This window comes from Lutra lutra, chromosome 2 (genome assembly GCF_902655055.1).
Source record: "Lutra lutra chromosome 2, mLutLut1.2, whole genome shotgun sequence".
NCBI classification, from domain to species: Eukaryota; Metazoa; Chordata; class Mammalia; order Carnivora; family Mustelidae; genus Lutra; species Lutra lutra.
Window position 1 is genome coordinate 14,023,907 of NC_062279.1, and position 27,969 is coordinate 14,051,875.

A 27,969-nucleotide genomic window follows, 5' to 3' on the forward strand; every position below is an offset into this window, starting at 1 on the left:
GCAAAACAGAAATGATAACATTGCTCAGCAGAAAACAGCAGATTCTCGTCTCTTCAGTTCTCGTAGAAATAGGTGGAAAAATGTTTTTTCAGAAGAGAAAAGTCCCTCTCCCTTTCTCCTCAGATTACCTATTTTCTATTCCTTGTTTGTGCTTTTCATTAGAATATGAAAATATTCATGGCAATATCCAGGCTTTCGTATAATAACTCTCGTGTCCGTGCATCCAGCTGCTATGCCTCTTTGTCAGGGGGGGCGATTAAATCTTCCTTTTTCGTGAAAAACCAAACAAAAACATCCAGAAGGAAAAACTCACCTTTAATGTATTGAAAATCCATAGATACAGATGGTAATTGTCTGAGAGAAAAGAAGCAGCAAAATTAATCTTATCCTGACCTGATGGTATCCATAAGTATAATTTCATTTTCCCCTACCACAAGAGACTGTCAAAATAGTCTTCTTTCTCCTAGCTCTAATCTTAAGAGACAGAACGTCTCTTTGAGATATTTTCAAGTTCCACAGTGGAAGAGGGGAAGCCAATATATGAAAAATTCTTTCAAAATGACGTAAAATAAACATCTTTAAACAGATCATTCCCTTAAATTTTGTCACCGAAACAAGAGTAGCATTTTGATTATAAAAAGCGGGATAACAAACCCCCATCGCTCTAGCAAGTATTTTTGACTCACAGGCATTTTATATCAAATTATAAATAATTCCGTCCAAAGAGATCTGATTAATAGCTAATTATTCTTACCATTTTGGAGCATCTATATCCTTGTTTCTGACAGTGTCACATCACACTCATAGACTAGAACACCAAACTCTACCTGAGTATCATCCTCATAAACAGACCATGTTGGCTGCATGCCAGATATCATCAGTAGGAAGTGGCAAAAATTGTTTTTTTTTTTAATGTCATGTTAGACTGAAACAATTATAGATTTTGGATATATTAAATTATTTTAATCGTTTCCCAAATTTTCCCTCCTTGCCCATAAAAGCAGACAAGATAGGATATAAAGGTAACAGCATAAAAGCCTTAGGGAGATTGTCACAAAATATCACTCTTCGCTCTCTGTCTTGAAGCACGTCACTACCGTGTTTTTGTTCAGTCTATCAATGTTTTATTGTGGTCCTTATGGTATTTCATTTTGTCCGTCCTAAGTAATCAGATATGCACAGCTATTACATTTAGTTGGAAATCCTGTCGGTCCTGTCCCATCCGTATGCAGCCTGAATCCTGATGTTTGTTAGAATAGATGCTAAGCTGCTTCACTATTTCCTGGGCTTTGCTTATTCTGTGAAAAGGAATGTACTCTTGGCATAAAGTATAGTCATCAAGACTGGCCTATACTTTGTGCAGTTACTTAATGCACTGTAATTTCACATGAATGTACGGCAACTCTGAGGCCAGATAAAATTAACGTTCTCTTTTTAACATCGTTCCCATCCTCATCGCCACTTTCACGCTTTTGAATTTAGAGGGAATTTTTTAAAGCAACAAGGTGCTGTAAGAAGGCATGTCCTAATGAGCGGCCAGTGATGTCTGCAACTGATTAAAAATCGATTCCAGGGATTCTGAAATTATCTCGCCGAGATGCTCTTTCACACCATACAATCAACCTTGTTGCTTTGCTCAAGGAAAAAAAAAAAATTAAGTTAATTTTGTCTGGCCTGCGGCTAGTTAGTGGATCGTTCTATATATTTCTGTCCTGCACAGGTAAGTGGTGTCTCAAGGGTCAGGCCAATCAAAGATGCCACTTGGATAAGAATTAGATTCCTTAGAGACTGTTGCTGTTTCTATCCATGTGCAATTACAGTATTTGTGCTGTTTACAAAGGCCTGTTCCCACTAAGTGTCCCTTATCTGTTTATTTTGGGTGCGAAAACGTTCCATACTCAAATCACTTGTGTTTTCCTTCTTTGTCTCCTTTGACAGAGGGTTGTCCTGGGCTGTGCAACAGCAACGGAAGATGTACACTGGACCAAAACGGCTGGCATTGTGTTTGCCAGCCAGGGTGGAGAGGAGCGGGGTGTGATGTAGCCATGGAGACTCTCTGCACAGACAGCAAGGACAATGAAGGAGGTAAGAAATGCTGAGCGTGACAACAAGTGTGTGCCAGAGCACAGGTTTCTACATTACATAGCTATCTGGTGCCCCCGAAAATCTGATCCCCCTAGATTAGGTTGATTGAAAAATGTATGAGTGCTGATCGAGTGATTTTTGCTCCCTATTTTCCCTGAAACAAATGCAAGATTGTTATCATTCAGGAAAAAGGCAAGGTCATCCAGCTCCTGTATAATGTTCATTGTCCTCCGTCGCTTTTCCTCATTTCGAGATGACGATTCGCCACATCCCAGTATATACGGCCCTGTGAATTGGGATCTCTAAAGCAATATTTTAATACCTAAACATTCTAAAAGTTGCGGGGCATTTCCCAAGCTCTTCTGATGAAAGCACAGATGGGGAAAAAAAATAGTGAAGAAAACAGCGTCTTTGAAGCCGTTCTCCCGGTGTCTCTTTATCCTAAACGTCACAGCCTGCTGAAAGATTGGGACAGTCCACCCCTGTAGGCCCGTGGTTAAGAAGTAGTTCTTTCCCCTGTTGTGCACAGTTTCATTTCAGAGAATAAAGAGGGGCAGCTGGTGATTACTTCTCCGGTGGTGACATGGGTGTCCCTTGTAGCCGCTCAGTTGGGGCGTGCATTTAGGCCTGAGTTTTTAGAAGGGACTTAGTTCCTAGCTGGGCCTCGGTGGCCACTTGCTCTGTGCTTTAGGATGTGTTTCCCCACCTGCCTCCTTCGTTCCACCTGCTGTCTGGGAATGTCCACAGGAGCCAGATAGGTTTGTGAAGAGTGCAGGTATTGGAGTCGGTTCTTCACCCTACCTAGGACCTATGTGACTTCACAATTGCTTCATCTATGAAACAAGAACAAAGGAGGTTTTGAAAGGGTTAAGCGAGAGAATGTAGGTACTTAGTACATTGTACTTAGTACATCGACAGGCAAATAGTATGTCGTTAGTAGCAGCTGCTCGGACTCCATTTTCCTTTTGCTTTCGTCTTGGCTGACTGAAATTCATAGGAGGTTCTCAGGGAAGATTAACAGTCTTTTCTTTCCTACATAGAGTGGATACGTTCTTTGGGAAGCAGAAGGACTAAAACCAACCCTCAATTCCCCCCCCCCCCAACAACCATTCCTCCAATGCACATGCGCACATACTACACCTGCAAGCACATGCGCACATACTATACCTACATGCACATGCGCAGGATATGCCTACCGTCTTTCTCAAACCAGGTGTATGTCATCTTCCAGTCAACGCGCTGCCATTCTCCCCTTTAGTTTCTAACAAACTGTTCAGTTTCCTTGTATTTTCTTTTAACTTGGGCTATCGAGAAACCTGAGCCACAAATTTGAGCCAAAGTTTCTTTTCCTTTTTCTCTTGATAGATATAGTGGTCCTTAACCCTCAAAGCTTTTCCTACGTAGTAATACCTTGTTGCCTCAACCTCCCCACCCCCACCCCGTAACTGCACGCTTTGTAGAAATGGCAGCATTAATTCTCCAACCGCAGCCCAGATGGCAGCTTTCCTCATTGCTTTTCCCCAAGAAGCCCCTGCCCCATTGTTTTCTATTGCCTAGGGAGGAAGGGGAGCTTCCTTCCCTCCTTGATCGTATATTCCAGATTTTGTCTTCTGAAAGGAGATTACATTGAGGAGGTTACAAACTCTCTCAGAGGGAAGCAGACTGCAGGGCCAGGTCTGCAGAGACACGGCAGAGTAATTTAGGGGCTAATCAACTCTTTAGTGTTGTTATCAGCTAAGGAGGGTTTTCCCTTGCCTCAGAATTTATCAGCTGTGAATTGGCCTGTTCCCCCTTTGTTTATTCTTATTAGCATGAAACTATGCTATCTCTAGGCTTCCCTCTCCAAGGGGAAATCTGAGCAGATAGAAGACCTCCTGTGGATTCTTTACTTATCTCGTATAATTTGTATTCCTATCCCTAACCTAATTTTGCTGATCTGCTGAGAAGGAATCTCAATGCCAGCTTTATTATACCCTGAGATCATAACCCTGGTGCCTTATAACCTAAGCTAGAGGGTTGCTTGAACTTAAGCATGGACTGTATGAATAAAGACAGTATTTTCTACACCAAACCCCAAATCAAGGCACGTAATCAGGCCATTAAGGCTATCGTTGTCCCTATATGAGGTCAGTAGAGCAGAATATTTAAAATAAGGCCCATACCTAAAATTTCATGACACATGCTAATTTGTGCTGGGATAGAACCATTGTTCAAAATAAGTTTGTTGTCAAATGGTGAGATTGCCAGAAAGTAGCCAAGTAGTTTAACATGTTAAGTGACTAAGGGAGGAAGAACAAATGAAGAGGTTGATTTGGCCCTAACCAGCACGTCACTCAAACAGCTACTAGACCAGTCTGAGCAACACTGTACAAGATCTTTGTTTAAAAAAATAAGGGGCACCTGGGTGGCTCAGTGGGTTAAACCTGTGCCTTTGGCTCAGATCCTGATCTCAGAGTCCTGGGATGGAGCCTGGCATCGGGCTCTCGCCTGCTTCCGCCTCTCTCTCTGCCTGCCTCTCTGCCTACTTGTGATCAATCTCTCTGTGTGTCAAATAAATAAATAAAATCTTAAAAAAAAAAAAAGGTTGCTTATTATCCCCAGAACTGAAGAAGATACATTTAAAAATTTTAGAAGGGACATCATATTTGGGGAAATCTATTTTTTTCTTAGACCAAGTGTCTTCCTTCCCCTCTAAAATGTACTTTTTCTTTACCAAATCTGGCTTCCCTCCTCTCCACTGTCTAAGACTACAAATCCTCAACATCTGCAACGCACTGAATAGGTGCACCTCTTTGACCATGGAGTCCCATTTCCCCTTCATGTCTCTAAAATGTGTAAGAAAAGGCAGTCTTGGGGCGCCTGGGTGGTTCAGTAGGTTAAAGCCTCTGCCTTTGGCTCAGGTCGTGATCTCAGGGTCCTGGCATCAAGCACCACAACAGGCTCTCTGCTCGGTGGGGAGCCTGCTTCCCTCTCTGTCTCTGCCTGCTTGTGATCTCTCTCTCTCTCTCTCTGCCAAATAAATAAATAAAATCTTAAACAAACAAACAAAAGGCAGCCTTAGGAGGGAATTCAGTATGAGGCATGGAAGGAAGAGACTACCAATGAAATGCAATGGGGAAATTTATCAGTAGCCCCTCCCTCAACACCCACACAGTCATAAGAAGTGAATCTCCTATTCAGGTGGGCCTTATTTCTTTAAGGCTCAAATAAACAAACTTGTCATGGACCCAGGGTCACCGGCATTTCAGAACTGAGGGCAGTCTTTTACCCACGGTAAAGGCCCTGACAAAGATCTGCACTCTGTATGGAATCAACCAGATACCTCCCCAAACTGCTTCTCAAATCTAACTCCGGGGTCCAACAGAGGCTGTTGGCACAGAGCCTCGGGACAAAGGCAGGCAATGGAATAGAAGATGTTTCAATCATGCAGCAGAAGTCGGAAATGAATTGCCAGACCAGGTAATTGTGTATGACATGTCCCAGCCTCACCATATCCTGCCCTACTTGAGAAAGCTTTCAGGGCAGAGAATCAGCAGAGCATGCCTAGCCTTGGCTTATCAATATTTCTTCTTCTACTCCTTCTGCGCCTACAAAGTCAGCCTCCCTCTGGGCCAAACCATTGCCCGTTCGTATCCCAGAGCTCACTCTGATGGTAAAGCTGCTAAGATCAGAGAAAAGGCAGGCGAAGAGCTGGGAACCGGTCACCATTTAGTGCAGTGTGACCGGGACTGGGGTATCAGACCGTGAGCCTCCACTGCCTCGTTCTCTACTCGAGTGTCCCCCTTAGTCAGCTTCTGAAAATGGCCCTGTCTGTCTCCCAGCTTGCCTGACCACAGGCTCCCGCCTCCCCTCCACAAGGACATCCCTAGTGTTTATTATTCTCACCAGGAGAGACTCTTTGGTGGCACACGATAGAAATTCCATTCAAACGGTCTTAAGCTTTAAAAAAAAGAAAAACTTATTAGCTTATATAACTGAAAAATACAGAGAGAGCTGCACCTGGGTGTTTCCACAATGGTAACAGAAATCTGGGTTAATTCATCTGTCAGCTCTGCTTTATTCCACGTGGCACCACTCTCGGCCTGTCTCTTCCTCAGAATGACCCCCAGCAGCTTGGCTTCACGTCGCACAGCATAACAACCCCGCACAAGGAGACAGCCTTTCTCGGTGGTTACAGGAGGCCTGGGTCTGAGCCTGACCCTCATTGGCTTGAATTATGTCCCATGCCCACAGAACAGTTGACTTTCTATCACTGGAAGAAAGGGGTGTGGATGCAGGATAGGCAGAAAAACAGATTCTACCGCAGGAATATTATAGCTGTCCACAGCATTTCGTTTTCGTCTAACCAGAGAATATAATCCAATAACTACTTCGTATAGCTCATAGAATTCTGTTACTCTCAGGAGGAAATCCTCTATTCCTTCTTTCCTTCTTTCCCACAGAATTGTAGTCTTCTCACATGAGAACAAGAAAAGCAGCCCCGAACCTCCATACGCTTTCCAACCCCCAGGATGGCAAAGCGCTCTCCAGTTCCCCCTACATCCTTTTATAAGCATGGCTGTTTTTTTTAATGTGGCGTGTCCACTGAGAATCTCATTCAGTAGAGGGTTTCTTGATTTTAAATAGCTCCCCATATGGTGGCCCCACTATGCAAGCATCAAAATGCAAAAGCTTGCCAGAGGCAATTGTACCTTTATAGCCACTTAAGATGCTTATTATCAAGACAGTTTCTTGGGGCGGCTGGGTGGCTCAGTCAGTTGAGCATCCAACTCTTGATCTCAGCTCAGGTCTTGACCTCAGGGTTGTGAGTTCAAGCCCCGCATTGGTCTCTCCACTGGGCATGGAGCCTACTTTAAAAAAATTATTTTTCAATACATAAACAAGATGATTTCTCCAAAATATGTTATCATTGTTACCATGTTCCCATCTTCCTAGTTAGAGTGCCTTTTGACATCTTGCTTCCCCTGTCTGGTCCTCCAATGGATAGCTCCCCTGTGGGTTCTTAACGCATGGGACTCAAGTCCGCTCTTAGAGATTGGGTAATTGAGGACACAAAAATACTAACCTTTATGCCAAAATACAGTGCCAGGAATGATACATCTTACTTGTAATTAGATAGTTTTTTATTTTGGGGGGTTTTTTTGGTTGTTGTTTGCTGTTTTTGTTTTGTTTTGTTTTTGTTTATTGGTTGTTTTTGTTGGGGGGGTTGTTGTTTTGGAGGGTTTTGGTTTTTGGTTTTTGGTTTTTTTGTCCTTCAGAAGCGTTAGTTTGTGGGGATATGTAAGGAAAATGGACCTAGAACAGGCTTTTTCTTTTTTTCTTTTTTTTTTTCTTAAGTGGAGGCTAATGACAATAGAGAGGAAAGCGCAATTCAACTGAGGTTATTCAGAAATTAGAAAGATTAAAAACAGTCAGGAGAGAGAGGGAGACGGAACACAAACAGAAGTTTCAGACGGCAAGAAAATGTGGGAGTGCGCTAGCAGTAAATCCCAGAAGTGGAAAAATGAATGAAATGTTAATGTAAGCAGCAGAATGAGTAGGGCGAGTGGGCAGGGCCATCTAAGTTTGGAGATTACCAGATGAAAATAAGAAGATGTTTGAAAAGAGATTCCTTAAAAAGTTCTAGCAGGAAGATGGGACTACTGTGTTCTCCAAACACGTATTAAAATAAAATTTAAATAAATAAAATAGAGAGTACCAGAATTGGGAAGAAAGGCACGGGCAGGGGGGTGGCTTAAAAAAACAAGGTGAAGAAGAGGAAGAAGCAGCAAAAGGAAAGGAGGGAGGAAAGAAGGAAATTAGGAAGGAAGGAGGAAAGAAGGAAAAGAGAAAAGAAAAGAACGAAAGGATTATAGGAGATGATAAGTACTTCGCGAGAACAGATTCCAGATATCAGAACACGAGAGTGGCACTCAGAGTCTCAGAGAATTAAAATATATTTTCCTGGTAGATCGTAATCTGGTGGGATAATTACTACTAGTTTGAAAGACTCTACAGGCTCCCACTTTAGGGGAGAGACCTGGGTTCTTCTGAACCCTTTTTCTCTGCAAAGAATTTTTAGAGCAGCGTCAATTGCTTTCAAGGAAAGAGAAGTCCAGCCTGTGCCCTCCGATGCAAAGCACCCCAGTAGCTGCACAGTGGCACACAAGGAACACGGGGTTTTACTGCTATACCGGGATAAGATTGAGAGGGAGAGAAAAGTCAAAGCCACAGAGGCTGGAATTAAACGTCCTCCCTATAATTTACAGCCAGTACCAGTAGCTGCTACTTGAGGTTTCAGAATATAGAAACGGGACACACACGGGATGTCTTCAGAACCGGGTCTCCTTGATCCACGTGTCTCTGCCTTCTGGAGGTCTACACTCGTGGGGAGAGTTGGTAGTAGTAGCCATCACGCCACATCACTTTGTACACACAGTAGCAGTGTACAAAGTGCATTCGCATAGTCAGAGCTGATGGCTGTCGACAACTTGCTGTGTATATTTCTGCTCCTCCTTAATGAATTTATAGGCACCTTTATGTTTCTAAACTTAAATGGGATAGGTGCTGTTCTAAATTTGATTCTACCAAAGAATCTATCTTCATTATTATTATCATTATTATTATGATGACGATGATGTTACATTTGTTACCATACTCTACATTATTGGTTTTTGATGTCGTGTTATATGATTCATTGTTTGCATATAACACCCAGTGCTCCCACAGTCCATGCTCTGCTTAATACCCATCACCAAGCTCACCCATCCCCCAGCCTCCTCCCTTCTAAAACTATCAGTTAGTTTCCATACTCTCTCATGGTTCGTCTCCCCGTCTGATTCCCCGTCTCCTTACCTTTCCCTTCCTTCTCCTAATGTCCTCCATGCTATTCCTTATGTTACACAAATAAGTGAAACCATATGACAATTGTCTTTCCTTGTTTGACTTATTTCACTCAGCATAATCTCCTCCAGTTCCATCCATGTTGCTACAAAAGTTGGGTATTCATCCTTTCCGATGGAGGCCTAATACTCCATTATATATGTGGACCATATCTTCTTTATCCATTCGTCCATTGAAGGGCATTTCGGCCCTTTCCACGGTTGGCGATTGTGGACATTCCTGCTATGAACACTGGGGTGCATGTGGCCCTTCTTTACATCTGTATCTTTGGGGTAAATACCCAGTAGTGCAATTGCTGAGTCATAGGGTAGCTCCACTTTTAACTTTTTGAGGAAACCCCACACTGTTTTCCAAAGTGGCTGCACCAATTTTCATTCTCACCACCAGTGTAAGAGGGTTCCCCTTTCTCCATAAACTCTCCAACATTTGTTGTTTCTTGCCTTGTCAATTTTTGCCATTCTAACTGGTGTAAGGAGGTGTCTCAGTGTGGTTTTGATTTGAATTTCCCTGATGGCTAATGATGTTAACATTTTTTTCAGGTGTCTGTTAGCCATCCATATGAACAGACACTTCCCCAAAGAATCTATCTTTTTAGAGATTTTTTTTCAAGCCAGTACACAGAGGTCTATCTCATATTTTATAATAGAAATGCAGATATAGTCATTAATTTTACTACTACGTTAATAATAATTATTAATAATAACCTAGTTTCTTTTTTTTTTTGCTCTTAGTGTAAGACAAATATGTAGTACATCCTTCTGTCGCTGTGTATATCTGCATATAAATCCTTCTGTGAATGTACAAGTCGTTCTTTTGGACAGATTTTAAGAAATGAGATTTTTAGGCCAAGGGGTATTTAAACTTTTAATTTTCATTGCCAAGCAGGTAGGTTTTACCACCATGCCCTTCATCAGGACAAGAGTGTTTATTTTCTCCATGTCTGTAGTCTGTACATAATCCTCCCACCCAAAATTGTCCAACAAGTGAAAAGCAAGAATGTTGCCTGACGGGTGGAAATGATTCCATTTTTATTGTTTTAGTTTACATTTCTCTAACTACTGATTCGATTGGTAATCATTATATATGCTTCTTGGCCATTTGTATTTCTTCTTTCGCTAATTGTTTATTTCTCTTGCCCTTTTTCCCCCCTTATTAGTAGCTTGACTTTTCCTTTTAATTTTTAGGACTTCTTTATATATGTTACTTATTAATTCTCTGTTGGCACATTGTAGATATTTTGTCCCAGGTTTTCATTTCTCTTTTCACTTTGTTGATGGTGTCTTTCATAATGCAGCAGTTTTCATTGATATGAAGTAAATTTCGAGGAGGCGTATCTTTTCAGGAATGTTGGGTTGTGTGTCTTCAAAAAGAAATAGGGCCTTTTCCCTTTGTAAGATTATGTAGTCTTTCATATCCTTTCTTCTAATGCTTTTTTATAATTGTATGGGTTTGTTCATGTCCAATTAATCAAGAACATTTGAAATAACTGTTGGGGTAAAAAATAAACCAGACTCAAGGGTGAGCACAGTGCTGAGTGTTGGAGAAGGGTAAGAAAAGAAAACCAAGAGGGTGTTTGCTGCATCTTCAAGACATCATTTCGATCTGTTTCAATCTAACTATGTCTAGGAACTAAATCCATTCTTCCATTCCTTCAGCAAATACATAGTACACTGACTTCGTGCCAAGATGTGTGCTAGATACTGGGGATACAGTGGTGGACTCAGCTCTCAAGGAGCTTAATGAGCCATTGCCTGAGCCGCTGGCTGAAGGAACGGGGAGAGGGCCTGGGGGTCTGGGGAGTAGGGGGCTAGAGAACAGGTCAGAGGTCTCTAGGCAGAGGAAACAATAATGATGAAAGCTTTTAAAAGCCACAGTAAAGGTTTCTAACCACTCAGAAGGCAGCAGAAGCCAAATAAAGGATATATCTTAGCTAGAGAAGTGAAGTCATCACATCTGATTTCTACAGAGATGACCCTGCTGGAGGTGTAGATGAATAGTTGGGACAAGGCTGGGACCCAGGAAACCAACTATTGAAGAAATCTTGTTGAGAGATGAGCATGGTGGGCTGAAGGGCAGTTTCAGTGAAATGGAAAGAAAAAGACTGATTCAAGAGATGTTTGGGGTGAAGAAAAGAAGGACCTGATCATTGATTAGGTACAGAGAAAAAGGAAGAGAGGAGTCAAGGATGACACTCAGGTCTCTACTTTGAGGGATTTGATGGGTAGAAGGTGGAACCATCCATCAACTAGGAAATACAGAAGGAAACAGCTTGTTTAGAGGAAATTAGATATGCTATGTTTTGGACCCACTAAGCTTTTGGTGCCCATATAATATCCAAATGGAAATATCTGGAAAGCAGTTTGTGGATATGAAGTGCAGAAGAATGATTAACCTAGACATATGTGAACATAGAGATAAAACCCACAGAGACATACACACAAAAAAAAATAGTCAGAAAGTCAAACTTAATTCCAATTCAGTAATAGATGAATTTCATGCATGTCACAGAATGGTGACTTTAAGAAATAATGAAAGGTTTACCTATCCACTTTGAAAATTCTGAAGTCTACAGATAAATTATTCCATCAGAATTTCTATCTCTACCTCTAACTTGGAATGGGGGAAAGGGGCTTCCAAATACTGCGGGAAAGGGTGGTGGACATTAATTATCTTTTGAGTAAAAAAAGAAAATACCTTAAAAGAAAATGCATGGGGGCGCCTGGGTGGCTCAGCAGGTTAAAGCCTCTGCCTTCAGCTCAGGTCATGATCCCAGGGTCCTGGGATTGAGCCCTACATCGAGCTCTCTGCTCATCAGGGAGCCTGCTTCTTCCTCTCTCTCTCTCTCTCTCTCTCTCTCTGCCTGCCTCTCTCCCTACTTGTGATCTCCATCTGTCAAATAAATAAATAAAATCTTGAAGGAAAAAGAAAATGATTTTTTATCCAGTCAGTAAATTAAGGTTTTGAAAAACAGGTTCAGCTATCCATAGCTACTTGAAAGCAGCATGTGAGTTTTGACAAGCAGATCAAAGCCAGCATAGGGATAACCTAGGAGAAGACCTGGAGTCAGAAGTTTTAATAATGTGGCAAAATATGCATGTCTAAATTGCCAGAAACAACATCAAGAATGACTGGAAGAATACAAGGAAGAGAACAGGGTAGACACATTAAAGTAAGACCAGAGATAGCAAGCTATGACCTCTGGAGCAAAGGCTGTTTTTGTAAATAAAGTTTTATTGGAACACACCCATTCATTTCCATAATGTCTATAGCTACGTTTAGCTCTGTAAAGGTGGAGTTGAAAGGTGCCACAGAGACTGCGTGGCCCACAGCCGAAATTATTTACTACCTGGCCCTTTGCAAAGTAAGTTTACCAACCACTGTTAGAGTCCCACGAAAGCCTAATGTAAGAACCTGTTTTAAGATGATAACTAGAGCTATAATGTTCAGGATTGAGTGGACGGAAGCATCCACTAGATTATCTGCTTTCCATCAAAGTACCACTCGTATTGCAAAGAAAGAAAGGCTCTTAACTGATCACTGAATTTATTATTCAGTGGGTTTTGAGCATTTATGATTTTTTTTTGATTTTTCATGATTAATTCTATTAGATATGATGTCTATACCAATATAAATTTAAACCAACTGAATATCCCTGGTACTAAAAGGAATCTCCACAATTTGGGGAAACTATTCCACAAAGACAATTTTACTACCGTGTACATTTGAGCAAGTGGGTAATCAACTCAGTTGTATTAGGTAGCCCTAGCTATGTAAGCACAAATATTGAAAAATGTTTTCTCAAGTTATAGGGAGCCAGATTCATAACCATCCATCACTTGCTTGGGCAAGTTACTGATAAACTCTGCAGAAAAATAACAAACTGTGTGTCCCTGCATCTTGGCTGTTGAAAATGAGATTCTTTGTCTGATTGATGTTAGCAGAGAGGCTTATAAAAATGCATTTCCAGCTGATTAGTTCAGAAGGTGTCAATCTCTTGCAGTCTTATGACCCGCAGACAACATGCCAGATGTACATTTACTTTTTATAAACTAACAAAGATGAATGACTACATGTGAACATTCCTCTTTGGCAACCTATTGCCTAGAGGAAGATACTGGAGTTGTGGCGTGGTTGGGGGGGAGGGGACGAGGGCATCTAACCTTTAATTTATAAGATTAACAGAGATAAAATACAATAATTAGAAGTCCTTTCTCTAGTGAGTAGTTTCTATTTAGGTTAAAGAATGAATGCAAGGGAAAAACCTGCGAGAATATAAAATATTTGTGTTAAATGATTCTCCCAACCATATGCACACCCATTCAAAAGTCATGGAGTAAGAACTCTTAAATATATCCTAAAACACATGACTGAAGATTCCTTATAGTCTCAATATATAATCATAGATTGTTACTGAAGGGGTTTTATTTTTTAATTGGTTTCTTTTGAAGCCAGAAATGATACTGGAGCATTAGTTCAATAGTCTACTACTTTAAAAATCCAAGTCTTTTTTTTTTTTAAGATTTTATTTATTTATTTGACAGAGAGATCACAAGCAGGCAGAGAGGCAGGCAGAGAGAGGAGGAAGCAGGCTCCCCGCTGAGCAGAGAGCCCGATGCGGGGCTCGATCCCAGGACTCGGAGATCATGACCTGAGCCGAAGGCAGCGGCTTAACCCACTGAGCCACCCAGGCGCCCCTAAAAATCCAAGTCTTAATAACTATTTCTATTTCTTCGAGAGAGAGACAGAAAAAAATATACAATATATTACATTATTATAGCTTCGTGAAAAGTAAGCCTGTAGCATAGTTTTATCTTTCTTCCAGAAATACGGAGAAACATTGAGATATTTTGCATCCTCGTGGCCTTTTGGCTAAGAAAGTAGTATTTTGATAAACTTATATAAAATTTCAAAGCTCAGTTTCACTTGATTTGCTTAAAACATGATTTAAATTTTTATCAAAGGAATAAAACTACACTTTCAAATAATAAACACATTTTTTAAAAAAGGTAACAGACATCTACATAAAAGTTATGTAACTATCATAAGGAAACAATATATAGGAAGATCTGGTCAGAAATTCTGACTCATCATGGTAACAAATTAAAATATGTAAAAGGAGTCCAACACCCTAAATTTAATTCAAGTATTCATGTATTAAGCTTGTTTTTCAACTACAAGGGAAATAGTGAAGGGATTTTTAGTTGTTGTCACTAGATAAACTAAGTCTCTTTCGGTATTAAGTGACAGAAAACCTAACCCACACAGGCATAAGGAAGAAGAGAACGGCTTGAACTTCTGCAACTGAAAAGCCCGGGATCACAGGTGCAGCTTGTTGCAAAAACCCTGAAGATGCCACGATGACCTCTTGTTTTTCTCTCCAGCTCTTGGCTCTGCTTCTTCAACAGCTGCATTGTGGGAGGTTCTCCTGTAGGAGCAGCTGAATTGAGGCAGCAGTCCCAACCTCACAGCCTTACAGCTCCAACTGTTGGGGGTGAGGGAAGGGGGAAATCTCTGCAGATGGTTCCTGAAATTCACTCCAGACAGACAAGTTAGGTCAAATGGACACTTCTGAACCAAACATGAAGGGGGAAATGCACAGAGACTGAGCAGGGGGGGTGGATGGATATGGAAATGTAAGTGTACAGCTGTTGCCCAAAGAAGAGGAAATGAGTTTTGAGAGAACTCACAAGTGTTCACTACAATTCTGCTTCAGGTGGGCAAAATGACTTAAGGACACTGATCCAGGGCCTCTCATCTCTTGTTTCTGACCTTACCTATGTTGTTGCTGACCTACTTTTAGACTGGACAACATAACTCAATTTAGTCTATTTTCTTGCATCTGGGTTTGCTGTCAGATAATGAAGGGGCCAACTTATATTCTATTAATAAGAGTGGCCTAAAGCCAAAACAGCTTCGTGGCTAGTGTGGTTGGTTTTTTTTGTTTTTTGTTTTTTTTTTCAAATAGAAGTTATTAGAAAAGCCCTTGTGTAAATAAAATATGTAGGTCAACTAGATATTTTCAACTGAGTTTGCCATAATAAGGTCACACTAAAACTTGAGACTTGGGTTTAAAGATTTTAAGACCATGTGTCCAATCTCTCAAGAACGGTTTAAAGTCTTCAGAAACTAATGTTTTTATTAATCTATACTGAGAAAAGTCATTGCCAAGCAGATCAAAATCCATGTATCAGCTGGTCAGTGAGAGAATGATCTTAAGGGATAATGTCACTAAGTCATTGTAACCTAACACTCTTGTCCACTAATGAGTTGGTTTATGTTTTGAACAAAATACTTACATGGGCCATGGAAGGTGGTTTCCTTTTGATGTTCCTGGAGAAGGCGCTAGCAGATTCTTTCTATCCATTACACTTTTCACGTCACCAGCACTGTAGGTCAATTTTCTTGTGGTAGGCTTCTTGTCATTTCCAATATTACAACTCACTTAACATTTGTCACATTTTAAAGTAACACCTCCATTTTCGTGGCCGTCCTATGAGGGGCTCAGGGTCCTGTTCAACATTTGAGGGATGCCTTCACTTTATCTGGAACATACTTTACCTTCCTGGGGAAAGCTATGTCCTTGAAAAGTGTTTGGCTCATCTCATCCATTGTACCTTGCATTGTATTAGCTTCACTTCACAGACATTCATTTTCTGACCTTTCCCCAAATTTTAGAACTTCACCCTACATAGGTCCCAAACCACGGACCCATGGTGCTCCCTGTGTTAACTCGACTGCGTTTCCTCTAAAATAGAGAATGCGTCCATAATTAGACTTAAAACAAATCTATAGTCCTTCCTACTCCTAATAGATTATTCCAATCAGCAATTTTTTATTTCTTGCTCAGAATCCGCCGTCTCCAATCCAAACATTTACTCCACGTGAAAGAGGCTGCCAAGTCTTGTATTAATATTTTACGGTTTCCAAAAAGCGTGCCTCAGAGCAGTCACTCTCAGAATCCAGGAAGATTCCCTGGATCTGAAAGAAAACGAGCCAATGAACAAAACACGTACCAAGAGGAATTCTCTGACCGGCTTACGCTTCTCTCCGCAGATGGGCTCGTTGACTGCATGGACCCCGACTGCTGCTTACAGAGCTCCTGCCAAAACCAGCCTTACTGCCGCGGACTGCCCGACCCTCAGGACGTCATCAGCCAGAGCTTGCAGTCCCCCTCGCAGCAGGCCGCCAAATCCTTCTACGACCGAATCAGTTTTCTTATAGGGTCGGATAGCACCCACGTCATACCCGGAGAGAGCCCTTTCAATAAGAGGTTAATGCCTTTTCTCCTTCACGTCGATTTGTAGCCATGTTATCAGTAGTTCCGTGCACGCTAGACGAAATGCTGAGGACTGTGAATTTGAGGAGCAAGCTTTCCCTTTCAACGCAGGTTTTCCTCTTTAGGCAAATCCCTCACCAAACTTCGCATCTCGGGCATTTTTGACACAGTTCACGTGCTTTGTCGATTTCAGTACCTGAGCCGTAACAGGACATCCCATTAAGGAGTCAATACATCTTCATTTAACTAGTTGATTTTGTTAGCGCAGTTGGAAATGTTTCAAGAGAAGCAGTGAAAAGACCCCAAAAGGCAAAACAGAAGTGAGCTTTTTTTTTTTTTTTTAGCTGAGCTCGCTAAATAATATAAATTATGAATTAATGTAATGGAACTGCTAACGGCATGGCAATAAGATTGCATAAGCTGTTTGGTGCTTTGCAGAGCAGTAATGACCTGAAAATAAACCAGTAAGTGAAAGCAGGTGTCTTGTGTCTCGCTGAGTAAAAGAAGATGATTTACACTAGAACTCCTGGATCTGCTGTAATTTAACAGCATTAATGCAGTTAGACCCAGCAGTTGATTAAAAGTTGTTGCACAAATGTGCCTTATTGCCCCTTTAAATCTTATACTTCTTGGTCCCTGCAGATTTACGAATTGCCTTGGAATTAATTGGAAGGTATACTTTTCTTCATGTAAGCGCCAGATATATGACTTATGAAAAAGCGCAGTTTATAATTTTAAAAAATCCATCTCTAAATTATGGGTCTTGATAACTCTCCAAAACCCAGATTGCAACAAATTAAAACCCCGGGTAAACACCAGGCATTTAGAGAATGTGAATTGTGCTGAATTAAAAGGGGCATTGTCTTGGGACTCTTTGGGTCTGGTTTTTGTGAATAACAAGTGTGTGTGACAGTGTTATTTTATGCTTAGGTTGAATTATCTCTAAATCATGATAATGCGGGCCCGAGAAGACGAATGTTCATTTTAATTCTTCTACTTTTCCCACAGCCTTGCATCTGTCATCAGGGGCCAAGTACTAACTGCTGATGGAACTCCACTTATTGGAGTAAATGTCTCATTCTTCCATTACCCAGAATATGGATACACTATTACCCGCCAGGATGGAATGTGAGTTAAGTTAGTCCCACTGCACTCCCTCTGTTTGAAATATTTTCAGTATAAAAACTGTGCATTCTTATATCTCCTATAAAAACTGTGCATTCTTATATCTCCCAGTATGTTTTATTACCCCTTTTAATATAGAACCACATCAACTTATAGGCTCCAAAACTCTGTGGCAGTGTGTGTGGCAGTGTGTGTGACTTTAAGTCACAGGCTCTTGTAGCTCCTTAAAAATTGATTTCATTTGCTAAGATATGATAACGGTGTTATGGTTTTGTAGGAGAATTTTCTTCATTTGAGAAGATTCATGCTGAAATATTTAGGAGTGACCTTCCATAACACCTACTACTTAAGCTTAGATGGTTCTGAAAAAAATAAGTAGGTGGGCAGATAGATAAAGCAATTTTGATCACTTTTCTGACTTTTGGCTAAGATCAAGTGATAAAGCAAATTTGGAAAGATGTTAATAAATTGGTAAATCTTAGTAAAAGGCGTCTGGGTGTTCCTTGAATAGTTATTTTAATATTCCTGTAGATTTGCAACTCTGTCATATATAGGTTGGGAGAAAAGTTGGTTTCCTTTGTAAAGCGAATTTATTTAAGGAGCTGAGTGTTGTTGGAAGCGGTATGGGATCAAATAATTCACCAAGTCATCTTGTTTTTTCTTAGGTTTGATTTGGTGGCAAATGGCGGGGCCTCTCTTACTTTGGTCTTTGAACGTTCCCCATTCCTCACTCAGTATCATACTGTGTGGATTCCATGGAATGTCTTTTATGTGATGGATACCCTCGTCATGAAGAAGGAAGAGAATGACATACCCAGCTGTGATCTGAGTGGATTTGTGAGGCCAAATCCCATCATCGTGTCTTCTCCTTTATCTACGTTTTTCAGATCTTCTCCTGAAGACAGCCCCATTATTCCTGAAACACAGGTAGAATGTTCTAGCAGGCAGTACTTTTAAGGAAACTGTTTTCAGATCATGTGGTTTCCAAAGAATCTTTAAAAAGGATTTTCAGAATTCCAGCACTATCCTAAATCATTCCACAGACTGAAACATAGAATGTAGGGCATGTAGGGGTGTGTGTGTGGGGGGGGGTGTATGCGTGCATGAATAGTTAATACTATAGTAGGATATCTAGTTATTTCTTAAAGATGTATTCAAAAAACTTTTTTGTTCAGGCTATACTATGTCTGTATATATTTATTTAGTTGTAGCTAACAGCTTAAATTCAATAGCTAATAACATCTTCATTCATGTACTTGTTCACTGGAAAAAGTTTTGATACCAATATGTTCCTTATGTCCTGACTGACATGGTAACAAGTGCCATTATATGTGGTCATTACTCTCAATGACTTACTGTTAAATTATAATTATAAGTTTAAAAAGTGATCAGAAAAGATGATTTTTAGCAGCAAATGTTCATTAATTTTCTCAAGACATTTTTATCTGAAAAAACTTGGTATTAAGTCTTACATTCTAACAATTTATGATAAAGCCTGTTCTCAGGAGGGAAAAAAACTATGTAACTTTTCTAAAAATAACCAGGTTTTCACTATTCCTTTTATCTTCTGAAATATCTGGAGATTGTCTTCCTTCCTCTTTCTGTCCAATTAGAAGAACCTTGAGGTCTTAAAGATAGGACATTAGGTACAAGAATACTGGACTTTATTCATAAATGGCTAAGTAAAACTATGTGGTCTGTATTTTTTTTAAAGATTTATCTGTGAGAGAGACAGGCTGAGCAGGGGGGAGGGGCGTGAGCACGGAGCTGGACACAGGGCTCCATCCCACCACCCCGAGATCATGATGTGAGCCGAAATCAAGTTGGTCGCTTCACCAACTGAGCCACCCAGACACCCCAGAAATATGACGGTTCTAAGATACAGCAGCACAGAGCAGCTTTGTCCCATTCGCTCTTTAAATATTTATTTGACACCGGGCGTTATTAGAATAGAGCGAAGCAGTAAGCCAATCAGACCAAAGCTCCTTGGTCTCAAGGAGGTTTAGAGCTAATGGGAAGAGAGACAACACATGTACAAATGTATGTCAGCTTGTGAATACGACTTACTTTTCAAAGATAAAACAGGTCAGTTGACGGAGGTACAATTTTGCCAAGTGTGGTCCAGGAAGGCCTCCTTGATAAGTTGATGTTTCAGCAGAAAGTTTAAGAAAAATGAAAGAATAAACCCCAAAATAGAAGGATATTGCAGTTCACTCTGGGAGCAAGTTCACAAGCTCCGAGCAAAGACCTTGCTTGGCTTGTTCACAGAGTGGCACAGAGACCAGCAGGTGTGGCTTGAGGGTAGGGCTAACACACAAACCACCGATCATTGAAGACCGTGGCCGCCTTTTTTTTTTTTTTTCTAAGATTTTACTTATTTATTTGAGAGAGAGAGCGCGTGCGCAGGGTGGAGGGGACACGGGGCGGAAGAGGGAGAGAATCTCAAGCAGATACTCCTTGCTGAGTATGGAGCCCAGTGAGAGGCTCAATCCCACGACCACGAAATCATGACCTGAGCCAAAACTAAGAGTTGGACCCTTAACCAACTGAGCCACCCAGGCGCCTCTACTGGTTTCCTTCTTAAAAGGACACTGTAGTTGCTACACTAAGAATATTCTATATTGGGCAAAGGTTGAAACAAGGGGACCAGTTAGGAGACAGTCTCAGTAACTGGAGAAATGATGATGGATTGGACAAAGGAAGTTGGGGCCGAAGGGGTAAGAAGTGGATGTATGCTAACGGAGTCCAGGGCAGAGGTTGGGAGTAAAACGTAAACTTGGGGGTCATTAGTGACACAGAAAAATAGAAAGCATGGGAGGAGATTCCTTAGGGAAGGAGTGTAAATAGAGATCAGAGAAGATGAGCCAAGAAGGTCTGGGATAACAGGTTAAGAACTCTCACAGGCGAATACAATGCAGAAGAGACACCTCAATAATTTACTGCGTAACCGTCAAGCCAGCTTTGAGCTAAAGCTTTTGGAAGTTCATTATAACCTTGTGCAATGTAGTACTTCCTCCCCAGAGGCCATCTTGCAGTAGCTCTGAACTTCGTAGCCACTCCTTAAATAGATTTAACCTCGAGGCTCTGTCTATAGGTGGCGGAGTTTTTTAGTAAACTGAGTCATTGAAATGGGTTTCAAATAGTCAACAATTCCAGGAATGCCTGAAGGGTTTGTTGGTTTTTTTTTCCCCCATTCCACTAAATAGTCTGCAGACATTTAGTAGAAATTTACTAAGAACCTAGCATATATGAGGTACTCTATAAGGATAAAGAGAATAATAAAGACACGGATTCCCACCATTCTAAATGTGATCCAGATTTGAAGGAAGAGCTCTGCATGTTCAAAAGAGAGGTCTATTCGTAAGGAAGCCAAAAAGAGCATTCCAGAGGAAGTTGGCCTTCAGAGTGGGGAAAGGATATTCCAGATTGAAGACAATGTGAGGGCAACCGCATAGTGGTAAAAACAAATGATAGTGTATTAAAACTGGTGAGCTACTTAAATATAGGGCATGTAAGAGACAGATTGGGGCTAGATTATGAGTGGCCCCAAAATACCACACAGTGGTACTGAATTCTTTAGGCAACATGGAACCAGGGAGCCCATGGTCCCTTTTTCGGATTTCTCTAAAGCTAACTCAAGAGGCAAAATGTGTAATTGATAGAAGAAGACAGAGAAATCAGTGAACTGACTACTGTTCACTGTATTTCTATACATAGCCGGCACCAAGATGGGGAGGACCCAACACTCAGAATGGTGGTGGAAGTGGAGAAGAGGGAACAGATTAGACTGAGATTTGGAAGGAAGAATTGACAAGATATGGTTTCTTTTTTTTTTTTTAATGACTGGATATGAAACTTTATTTATTATAAAATAAAATATTTGTTAATTTACTATAAAACAAAACAAAAATAATAAAATTAAAGAAAGTAAGTCTCATATTTTATTACCTCTTTTATATTAATTATAGTGTCTAACTGAATATTTAATGGGGTGAAGAATGGGGCTTACAGATCACACAGCTGGCAAAAAATAGGCTGGATATTTATTTTTCCTCCCTGGCTGGGTGTACTTTTCCCACTAATGCAAAATAAGACAGTCAAGTTAAATTACATAGGAGAAACACATGTTTTAATGAACTAAATTACAGATATTTGTTCCATGGAAGTAGGTTAATGATGACAAAGATAATAATCCGTTATTAAAATCAGGGATAACATATGATATTTCGAATTAGAGAAGCAGCTCCTACCAGATCACAGGAAGTATCTATTTAATTAATGAAAGACTGCCTTACATATAGAAAACCTATCAGATTTATGAGAAAGTATTTTGAAAATAAATTATATGCCTTAGGGTTCAATCACTTATATTTTCAGAGCCATTTCAGGAGTCACGGAATCCATTTTTCAAGCCAACCCACTGATATTTCACCCCAATGATGGAAGAACAATGAGTTCCATTTACATTATTCACTCTGTAGCCTACAGCCACACCAAAGTGCTGTCAATCTTAAATGTAATGTTCTCTGTGAGTCTAACGGCTCTAGAAAGTTTCCGTATGGCCATAAACTATTTGGCTTCAGAGTCTCTGTGGCTGAAGTCAGTGCGCATGTTCCATAAGGAAAACCCCACAGTTGTGAGCAGGTGCTATGAGCAGAGCTATGCCTTCTTCGTCCATGGGACCGCATCCCATCGCTCTTGACACCAATGCTGGCCCTCGGCCACAGTGGTGGTTTGCTCAGCCCATTCTCTGGTGCTACTCACTTATACGCAGACTGACCACTACAACCTCACTATCCTGGGCCCTACGACAGGCATTGCAATTTGGAGACGACAAATAACCCATCAATCCCAAATGTTCTTTGCAAGAGGAGCTGGATTCTACTGACCGCTACATCGCTATGCTAAGATTTTTCTAACAGTCTGAATAATGAATCTTGGTCAGCCAACATGGGGAAATATTGGAGAATGTTATTTAATTCTTGGTGGACAGAATGGTGACTTCTTGGGGCAGAGTCTTGAGCCTAGACGGCCTTGTACTTTGCAAGATACATAGGGTAGTAAACCTCTGAAGACCTACCGTTGTTAACCAAATAGGAGCTTAGCAGTGGTCATTAGCATCTGCGCTGTCGGGAAAAGACGTTATATGCTACAGAAATACATTTTCAAAATAATGAAATATTTCTAAAATACTTTGGCATAGGTCGGTATAAATTTGTTGACGTTCAATGAGCCAGTCGCGGTGATGGGTCAATTGTGGGGTTAAGAATATAATCTTTTAAAATCTAAAAAGGAAAGCATTCTTAGGCAGAGAATTATTTTAACTTTTCACAGTCACAGTCCAGTTTTAACTCAAAAAGTATGCATTGAGGTTCTTGTGTGTGTGTTCAATAACATATTAGTTGTTCTCTCCGGGAGAATTTATGCAGCTCTGACCTCTTAGTCCATCTACCATCATATCAAAAACCAGCAGTGAGTCCTCTCTCAGCCTTTAACTAATTATGAGAATATGCTGTTCTTATATTACCTTTCAGCATGGGTATGGAATTCACTACAATTTAACCCAATGGAATTGGTCTTTTCTGTTCCCACTCCTGTCTTTCTAGGCTGTGACCATTCAGCTGCCAAGGCCATAGATGCAGGTTTAATCCCTAAATGAGGCAGCTGGCGTAGGCCAGAACTTTGGCCCAGACCACATCCCCGCTCTGGGCTAACCATCTTACAAATGTCTGCTCGAATTCTCCAGGATGACAGGGGTGAATGATGGGTTAGTGAGAATCTGCTGTGACTATGAGCTAATAAGTCCGTACGTGTCGGCTCTGTGTCCTGTATGAGAAGTAGCACCTGAGGTGTGATGAACTCCGAGTGAGTGACAAGAAGCTTTGAGGAGGAGAAAAATTGGGCTGACAGCAGAGTTATTTTTAATTATCGAATAAAGTAACAGCTCAGATGTGTCTTTGCTGTCCTATTTAAGTTGCTAGGCTCATTTCCTTTAGATCTATTTTAGCTAATGGTTCACCTGTGACCCAAGTTTGAAGCTTCTACTTTATGCAAACCTAGGTGCTCCATGAAGAAACTACCATTCCAGGAACAGATTTGAAACTTTCCTACTTGAGCTCCAGAGCGGCGGGATATAAGTCAGTTCTCAAGATCACCATGACCCAGTCCGTCATACCGTTTAATTTAATGAAGGTTCACCTTATGGTGGCTGTGGTAGGAAGACTCTTTCAGAAGTGGTTTCCCGCCTCGCCAAACCTGGCCTATACTTTTATATGGGATAAAACAGATGCCTATAACCAAAAGGTCTATGGTCTGTCGGAAGCTGTTGGTAAGTTCCACATCGATATATTCTGCGTCAAAAAAATTGTCTTGAATTCAGAATTCCCATGAAGTCGACTGTCACCCATGGAAATTAATGGATAAACAGATAGGAAGACAGTAAGATTGACCTTGGGGAATTGTAAGCTGGTTGGTGGAGACCTGCCATGGGAAAAGGGAATGTATTTCCTGTGATGTGGAGAAAATATCCCTTCTTTTCTGGCTGAAATTCTGTCTTCAAAAATGTTCTGAATGAGATTCCAATTTTTCCTTACTGTCCTCCTTCCTTTTTTCACCTTTTGTTTTTTTCTAACCTTATCTCCTTAGCTTTCCTTATCCTTTTTTTAATGTTTTCTGTATCTAATAGGGTTGATTCAACACATAATGATATTTAAAAGGATATAGACGATATTTGGTCCCCAAATTATTTCAGCTCTTTTGACTAGGAGTCAGTTTTGTAGAATGACATTCTTAAAAGCCCGTTGTTTACTGAATGATGGGACAACGTGATCAGAGATTGGCGTGTTGAAATATATATGGTCTAGCTTCGTGCTCAGGTTGAGACCAGCAAAAACTAAGGGATACTTTTTGTTCTATTAGTTTTTACCTGAGAATATTCTAGATATTTTATTCTGAAATTAATGTATAACTTGGGTTTGACTCAGTTCCTGTCAATCAGATAATTGTTGCTTCTCCTTTCCCTTTGTTCTAAATCTTAAAATCCATGTTTCATAATAACTCTGAAGCTTTTTATTGGTGACTTGTTCAAAGTAATTTACAGCTAGCATTATCATTCAGTCCTGATAGTAACAAGTGACTATGTCGTCATGATCATACTATCTTCTCTGCTGTATTGAACCTGACTTGTCATAAACATTTTGCACAACTTTTAATACTCTTGGAAACTAAACAGCTCTAATTATTCAGATAGCAAATATTATTTTTAGTTGTTATCATCTGATCACCACCTGGGGCTGATTTATCGGATCTAATTGCTTAACCAGGTGCCCAATCTGGTCTTCATCTTGTGCTGTGAACCCCTTGGGAAAGAAATGGTATGAGGGGAAAAACTACTAGTTTCCGATCAAATCAATAGAAAAATAATATTTGAAGATAGTTTCTTAGAAAAACACCTTTTATGTGGTCAGATCTTTTCATATAAAAATAATCTCCACGCATAAATGAGTGGAAATAGAGTCTTAGAACACAACTGTGGAAAAAAGCAGTTTTATCAAAATAATAAATTGCAATAAATAAATTTTATCAAAATAAGTTGAGAAGATGTACTGTGCTTTGTCTTGATTCCAGTGTCGGTTGGATACGAATACGAGTCATGTCTGGACCTGACTCTGTGGGAAAAGAGGACCGCCATTTTACAAGGCTATGAATTAGACGCTTCCAACATGGGTGGTTGGACATTAGATAAACATCATGTGTTGGACGTTCAGAATGGTAAGATCTTGTTTGTAGTTAATACCACTTGCCTTAATAGATTGTGGCAACATTTTATCTTCTTCATGCTGTAGGATTAAAATTAGTAGAAAAAATAAAGATAGATTTTTAAAGACTCTACAAGTCTGAGGTGAGAACAACCTAATCTTCTTGTGAACTTTGAATCCGTCATAAATTCATTACCAAAATAGTTCTCCCACTTGAATGTAAATGATTTTGGTGCTGCACTGAAAGAACTCTACGTGGTAGTCTTCACACAGATTCACCCAGGGGTGTCTAACTCTATAGTAAGCCCAGAGTTGATTAAGGGTGCTTTAGGAAGGTTTACCAAAAATGGAGGGAGGGGGACTTTTTTTAATAGTAAAGAAAAAAAACCACGTGACTTTACCAAAATATTTCTGATCGATCTTAATCCTTAAGTAATTAGCCTATTCTGAGCATATAGACTTTTTTTCAGTTCTTCTTAGATTATATGTGAGAAAAAAATTGTTCTCCTGCTCATATTGGGTTCCATATGTTCTTACTTTGTAATTATTAGGAAAAATAAAGGAATGATCTGAGAAGAAAGCAAGGATTGAGAGGGATTACTCATAGTAAACCTTATACTGTAAAGGAATATTCTCTGACAACACATATTTCATATATCACAGAAGATATAAATTATTTTACAAACTTGACTGGCGTAATCTCATAAAGAATGTTATTTATATTAAACGAATTCTGTTGTCCTCACTGTGTGTCTGACATTTTGCCCTCATGCCGCCTACACCTAAGTATTTTCTAGAAAAGCAGAACCTTAAGGTGACTTCCTCTAGCCCCCATCCTAAACCGTATCATGCTAGTACCTCTCTACCCTCCCTTGCCAGATCTCCCTTTCCAATAGGAGAGTTCCCAGTCATGGCAAATTCTCTAGGTTGGACTTCACAAGGGTTTTTGGAAGGTTTGGAATTTTGAATTGAGCATGTAATACAACTAAATGTTTATGAGTATTGGTCACTTTTTCAGATTAATGTTACTTTGATATCTGTTCTTTTTATTTAAGAAATTTTGTTGTCAGAGCTGGAGAGGGTGCATTTTCAATTTCCAAACGTAATGAATGTACAGTAGTGTCCAAGCCAATGCTGGAGAATGCTGGTGTCTTACCTCTAGAAGAGAATAGTACCGAGCAAATCGATAGAGAAGAACCCTCCACCCGTTTCCTACCTTAGAGCAGCGCTGAGCTCTTCGCCCGGTCCAGCTGTATTCTGAACATCAGGTTGCCATTCAGTGAGTGTGCCAGAAGGTTGGGAGCAGAGCCCATAGCTAGTGCCACGTGCAGCACACGCTTGGGAAAAGCGAGACTCCTAACCAAGAAGGACGCTCCATATGTTATCCCTAATCATCAACGGGGTCTGAAGCCGTGCTATTTCCGTCTGTCATGTTGGGAACACCAGGCAGCCACAGGCTTTCAAAATGCAAAGCCACATGCCCAATGTGCCCCTGGCTGCTCCTGATTAAATGATGTGAAATGGTATTTCACACAATTTGACATATTGCTAGATTCCTTCAGAATTTCTTTATAAACCAAACCAGGGGAACCTCTTTAGAAACATTTTAGTTATCGTGAGCATATAGGGTCAAGTTCAGAGCCCCAGGATTTCGCCAAGAGATTATGAGCTGGTAGGGGGTCAACAGGCAGAGAGCTCCAGAAAGCCCATGCGGTAAACCCACATTGTAACAGTGGTGAATTAAACTGTTACGATACCCAAAACTGAGTTTAGAATTCAGGTGGATTTGAGAAATTTAGATACTCTTGTCTCTCTATCTCTCTCTCTCTCTCTCTCTCTCACACACACACACACACACACACACACACCTTCTACCAGAATAATATATAGTTTGCTTTTATTAAAATATTAGGTCAGCTGTAGAAGCTAGGCTACCCCAAATTCTGTCCGCCACAAATTGCTATAAATTATAAAATATAGGTTGTTTTAAAATGTGAGGTAACCTAATTCAGGGGGTAAACTGCTTGTGATTTCAAATTTTATCCAAGAACCATTTGACAAGGAGTGGCTTCTCAAAGTGACATGTGTCTAATTGAATAAACAAAGTGATTTGTAATCGTGACAAGGGGGATGAGCTATGAAATGTATTAAAGACAAAGAGAAGGCTGAAATGGAGACAGTGACAGGTGTTTGCAGGCCTGGAACGTGGAAGTAAATATTCTAACGTTTGTCTTTGTCTTCTGTCATAATAGAGGAGAATCATGAAGGACCAATTGTTTAAAATAATGACTGAATAAATCAAGCCTGAGCAGAGCAGTAGGTCAGCTTGTAGCATTCTTTTCATGAAACTTACAGACCTGGCCCTTCCAGGAAAATAGAGTTCCATAATTGTCAAATAACATAATCACAGAAAGAAGGATCTTAGGTATCATTAATGTATTCTTTGAAGATTCAAGGCAAAAGGGTTTTCACGTGTTACGATCCAGCCTTATTTGGCTTATTTTTCCTTAAATTTGATCTTCTCTGATTTCTTTATGTAAATTTTCTGTGATTATTACATCACTCAAAAGGCATTTCAAAGTAATCATAGAATCCACCTAAAAATGTGCTAAGCTATAAGAGGAACATAATCATTCTGATCTCTTCTTCATTTTAAAATTATCCCAAAGTGGGAGGAAAAAAACGCATTCTTGAGTTTCCTGTTTGTACTTTCATGGATTGATTCTTTTAACTGTGTAGCTGCTAAAAAGTATAAGCATTGGCTTGAAGAACTGCTTTGAAATAGAGAACCTTCAATAAATTTATAATACATACAACTCCAAAGTCCAAGCAGCAGATGGTTTA

General features: G+C 40.2%; 1 protein-coding gene across 9 annotated transcripts in view; it reads left to right on the top strand.

The window, feature by feature from the left end:
- TENM3 (teneurin transmembrane protein 3) overlaps positions 1 to 27,969 on the top strand; it is a 441,422-nt gene that overhangs the window by 364,601 nt on the left and 48,852 nt on the right. For 5 of the 9 annotated variants that reach the window (XM_047714374.1, XM_047714410.1, XM_047714419.1 and 2 more), the window contains 7 exons: positions 1,002 to 1,022; positions 1,939 to 2,085; positions 16,021 to 16,237; positions 17,252 to 17,371; positions 18,034 to 18,295; positions 23,429 to 23,696; positions 24,995 to 25,138. In XM_047714374.1, coding sequence (XP_047570330.1) covers positions 1,002 to 1,022; positions 1,939 to 2,085; positions 16,021 to 16,237; positions 17,252 to 17,371; positions 18,034 to 18,295; positions 23,429 to 23,696; positions 24,995 to 25,138 — 1,179 coding nt within the window. The remainder of the gene's footprint in view (positions 1 to 1,001; positions 1,023 to 1,938; positions 2,086 to 16,020; positions 16,238 to 17,251; positions 17,372 to 18,033; positions 18,296 to 23,428; positions 23,697 to 24,994; positions 25,139 to 27,969) is intronic. The other 4 variants (XM_047714400.1, XM_047714429.1, XM_047714436.1 and 1 more) reach the window with 2 other exon arrangements.